Source organism: Microtus ochrogaster, unplaced genomic scaffold (genome assembly GCF_000317375.1).
Source record: "Microtus ochrogaster isolate Prairie Vole_2 unplaced genomic scaffold, MicOch1.0 UNK5, whole genome shotgun sequence".
Lineage (NCBI taxonomy): Eukaryota > Metazoa > Chordata > Mammalia > Rodentia > Cricetidae > Microtus > Microtus ochrogaster.
Genome location: NW_004949103.1, coordinates 571,419 through 576,344, shown reverse-complemented (window position 1 = coordinate 576,344; position 4,926 = coordinate 571,419). Strand labels below are relative to the sequence as shown.

General features: G+C 44.9%; 1 protein-coding gene across 5 annotated transcripts in view; it reads right to left on the bottom strand.

The window, feature by feature from the left end:
• Grk4 (G protein-coupled receptor kinase 4) overlaps nucleotides 1-4,183 on the bottom strand; it is a 77,492-nt gene extending 73,309 nt beyond the window's left edge. For 2 of the 5 annotated variants that reach the window (XM_013353339.2, XM_026788632.1), the window contains exons 1-2: nucleotides 4,114-4,183; nucleotides 3,563-3,658 (exon numbers count right to left, since the gene is read on the bottom strand). In XM_013353339.2, coding sequence (XP_013208793.1) covers nucleotides 3,563-3,658; nucleotides 4,114-4,165 — 148 coding nt within the window. In that variant the 5' untranslated portion in view covers nucleotides 4,166-4,183. Of the gene's footprint in view, nucleotides 1-3,562; nucleotides 3,659-4,113 lie in introns of those variants that run through there. The other 3 variants (XM_026788634.1, XM_026788633.1, XM_026788635.1) reach the window with 2 other exon arrangements.
• Between the last annotated feature and the right edge of the window lie 743 nt (nucleotides 4,184-4,926).

Below are 4,926 nucleotides of genomic sequence, written 5' to 3'. Positions count from 1 at the left end.
AAATATAAAAAAGGAATAAATAAAAATAAAAACAAAATAGGCAGAACTGATTGTGGTAGCATATGCTTATAATCCTGGCATTCTGGAGGCTGGGGTAAAAGGACTATACATTCAAGGGCAGCCTGAGTTACATGCAAAAATTCTGTCTCAAAGAAACAAAATCGGCCAACCAACCAACACTAAGATACATCCAAAAACAACTAATATTTGTAAGGATTTGCAAAGTTTAACTTGAAATAGATTGTTCTTCTCAAAAATAAAATATATAGGAGATAGATAAGCCCTAGGGATAGCCATCCACAAGGAAGGCAGGAGCATAAAGGGAACTTTCTACTTACTTCACCCACTCTAGGTATCTAGAACAAACTGCATATGCAGCAATGTACTAAATCAGAATTAGTTTTTAAACTAATCAGTTTAAAACCTCTCTCCATCCTCATACTCTTTATACTTGCAAACAAAATTTAAATTATGTTTATTGATTTGTTTGCTTTTTTATGCTCAGTGATTTTTAACTTTCCCTTTTATAGTTATTTGCTTATTTTTTCTTTTTCATAGAAAATATTGTATCCCTTGCCTCTCCTTACCTTACTGTTCTGAGAATAAAACCCTAATGTTCCAGAATTGTGTCAAAAAGAATATAAAACAAGGTTCCAAATAGCTCAGCCAGATGGTAGCAACGCATGCCTTTAATCCCAGAGACAGAGTCAGGCAATCTCTATGAGTTTGAAGTCAACATGGTATACAGAGTGAGTTCTAGGACAGCCAGGGCTACCCAGAGAAACCCTGTCTCAAACCCTACCCCACCCCTAAAAAAATTCTAAAACAAAAGCATTATTTAGAACAAGTAAATCTTCAGCAAGAAAGCCATGTTCAGCAGCAGGGGAAGGCAAATTAGAACAAAGTCTAATGATACATAGGGATTAAAATGTAACAGTGAAACCCATTACTTTGTTTTGTTTTTGTTTGGTTTGTTATGAGACAAGGTCTCATTATGTAGTCCTGGCTGGCCTACAACTTCCTATGTAAACCATGCTAGCTTAGAACACACAGAGATCCACCTGCTTCTGCCTCTGTCTCCAGAATGCTGGGATTAAATATGGGCACTACTGCATAGGCCCATTATTTTCTATGCTAATGAAAAACAATAGAAGGGGGTGGGGGAAGAAAAGGGGAATGGAATGGAGGGAAGGAGAGAGGAGGGGGACTAGAGGGAGATAGGAGGATGACAGCTGGGAAGGAGGCCAGTTGCTCTCCTAGCAGTGGCTATGCTGGTTGTTTATTGTCAACACAAATCTTCCTAGACATATCTAGGAAGAGGGAAATTTTTCTTTAAATTTATTTTATGCGTGTGAATATTTGAAAGTCAGAAGAGGGCACTGAATCCCTTGAAATTGGACTTACAGATGTTTGTAAGCCACAGTGTGGGTACTAGGAATTGAAACCAGATCCTCTGTAAGAGCAACCAGCATTCATTACTACTGTGCCATCTCTCCAATCCCAGAAGAGAGAATCTTAATTGAAAAATATTTCCATAAAATTGGCCCATAGGTAAGTTTGTAGGCCATTTTCTTGATTAATGATTGATATGGGTGAGCCCATTGTGGGTGGTTCCATCCGTTTAGGTGGTCCTGGGGTATATATGAAAGCAAACTGAGCAAGCCATAGGAAGCAAGCCAGTAACCAGCTTTCCTCCATGGCCTTTGCTTCAGTTTTTACTTCCAGATTCCTGCCCTAACCTCTCTTGGTGATGGAGTATGACCTAAGAGTTGTAAACTTAAATAAATCCTTTCCTGCTCAAGTTGCTTTTGGCCACAGTATTTTCACAATGGCTAACTAAGACAGTGGCTCTCAACTTAAAATGGATAAACATAGCTGATGTCCCAAAAGTAACTCTGATGCTGAGGAATTACAGTAAATGAGCAAACCATAACAAATCCCTCCATTACGGAGTTATTAATAGCAAGTAATTCTGGGAGTCTAAGCCATTCATTTGAAATCATTGGGTCTAAATATGGAAATGTCTAGGCAAGTGAGCTAGGAATTGAGTTCAGTAGGCAGAGTAATATATATATATATATTATTATATATATGGATATATATATATCCATAATCTTAGCACTTGGGGGGGGTAAAGCACTATCAGAAGTTCAAGGTCATCTTTGTCTATGTAGTTAGTTCAATTTCAGCCAGGCCTACATAAATGTATGTCTCAAAAATATGTCTAAATAAATAAAGCATTGAATTGTGCACATCTACAAGTCATCAATGACCAGTGATTTAATTCTCCAAAATTAGAAGGTCAGTTCAAAGAAGGATTCTGTCTCCACCTACAGGAGAACTCAAAGATACCCTGGAATGTCTAAGCCCAGAGGAATTGGTAGGTACTCCCTAATAGGAAGTTCATTGCTGAGATGCAGGTTATTGCTTCCTCTTTACACTCCTTCTCTTCTTGATACTGTCTGTAGTTGGTATTAAAAAAGAAGACATAATAATCTTTAGAACCATTCTTCGGACAATAATTGTAGCTCAGCCTGAGCTTTGGCTGAATCTGTTCCTGCTGTGGTTGTTTCTTGGCCACTTCAGAGAAGACCTAAGATCAGAGTTCTCACTCCAGTTCCCCTCCTCAGTTGGTCAACAATGAGAAAGGCTTCTCTTTAACCTAAATGCCCTTGAAGTATTTGGAGGGCACTGCTCTACCTCATGGAGATTGTATTCTGAGGGCAGAGCACCTTCACCATTTCATATTTCACATTTCCCTTAGGAGGACACCATGTGCTCCCCCTAGCAGCTAACACATGCTTCCTTTAACACAATCTCTCTCAGTAACCTAACACATGCTGGACCCTACCCGGAATAGTAAGAATGCAGAGACTGCCACCATCTCCTCTTGAATTATTTGAACAGCAGGATCAGAAACCAGGCCAGGAATGCTTTGAAAATGAGTAGCCTTAGATCTCTGGCCTTCAAGTCCCAAGAAGATAAACAAAACAAAGAAACAAAAGGCACAGAAATGGGACTTAGCTGTGTTCATGATGTCTCTACTTGGATCAGCATGGACTTGGATCCAATCAATCTTTAGCTCCAGGAGATCTAACACATTCTTTTGGCTACCACAGGCACTGCATTCATATGCACAAAGCTATACATTGACATAGCTTTAAAAACTTTAGATTAATTTGTCTTTAATTTAGGTGTATGGGTACTTTACCTGCACATATGTCTGTACACATATGCACAGGGCCTGAGGAGGCAGAAGACGGTATCTCAATCTGAAGCTGCAGACAATTGTGAGCAGCCATGTGGATGCTGAGAACCAAACCTGGGCCCTCTGCAAGAGCAGCAAGTGCTCTTAACCACTGAGCTAACTCTGTGGTCTCAATCTATACTAACTTTTATTAATAAAAAAGTCAGCCATCAACTTTCATGACTGCACTCTAGAAAACAAAGTCTCTCCTACACACAAAAGACTAAATGAAGTTATAAGGAAAACGAAAAATTAGTAGCGTCTAAGTAATGCTGAATGTCAGATACCCTATAGACATAAGATGGCACGACTTACCGATGGAGCATCTTAGGTCACCGCACAGGCTAACTGGGGGCAGCTTCAGGATCTCCCTCCATTTTTTACTACGACCACTCTTTTTGCTAAGTCCTGCTAAATTTAAAAAGATAAGGATTTAGATTTCAAATTGTGTTTTGTTTTTATTTTTCAGACAGGGTCTTGTTATGTTCTTGGGGATGAGCAAGAAAGGAAAGGTTGTGGCTTAATAGTGATGTGTTTATGCTGGGAAGTGGTGGCTCACGCCTTTAAGTCCAGCACTGTGGAAGCAGAGGCAGGTGTATCTCTCTGAGTTGGAGGCCAGCCTGGTCTACAGAGTGAGTTCCAGGGCAGCCAGGACAACACAAAGAAACACAATAAAGGTTAGACCAGATTGACCACTTGCTGACACCTGCCAAGCAGTAGGACGAAGCCAGGACTGGTTCCGGTGGGATCAAAACTCCCTTAGAGGACAATGTGAATGAAGGTCCCACCGAGATCAGGATTCCCTGGACTGGGAGTTTCTAGGAAACACTACCTTCGGGGAGATCGGGCGCCTGGGGTACACATACCTTGACGAGCCTTCAGTAGCAGAGTGTTGGCCATGATGTTCTCGAGTTCCATGGCCCGCCGTCTGCGCCGCCGGCGCTGAGGTGGCGGAGGTCGAACTTTTTGGGGTGTAGGCAACGGAGGCGGGGAAGGCTGGCGGGGAGGAGACCAGAGAGCCACAGTCGCAGGCTCCGCGCATGCCTCGTCCTGCGGGGGACAGGGCTTCGGGTTGCTGGTCCGCCTCCGCCGTTTCTTCCTCCGCTTCTTCTTCCTTCGCCACCACTGCCACCAGTGCCGTCGTCGTCGCCGCCGCCGCCGCCGCCGCCGCCGCCGTCGCCGTGGGCGCAAAGGCAGGCCCGGGGAAAGCTCGCCACTGGCTCCAGCTACGTTGTCCGGGCGAGGGGCCTTCGCTATCGGCGCCGGTGCCCGGGCGCTCGAGCCCCTAGCATCATCGCCCGAGCCCAGGGCGCGTAACTCTCCCCTCAGCGCCGGGTCCTGGGGCGGCACTGAGCCTCCGCCGCGCCCCACTCCACAGGGGAGCTCACTAACGGGAGAGCCGTCTCCGGCGGCGACGGCTACAGCAGCCGCCGCCGCCGCGGCCGCCAGATAACTCGCACTGCAGCACGGCCCCGGCTAACGGCTTCCAGAGGGAGCCCGAGAGCTCCCCTCGGGGTGGCGCCTGAGGAGAGTGTAGCTGCTCACGGGAGCACTACAGATCCCATAAGGCCCAGCGCCAGGAAGTGCTGCCTCCTGGGAGTTGTAGTCTTTAATCCAATAAAGCTACTGTGCGGTGTCTTACAAGACTTGTGTACTTCTCGCGAGGTACCGTGAGCTGA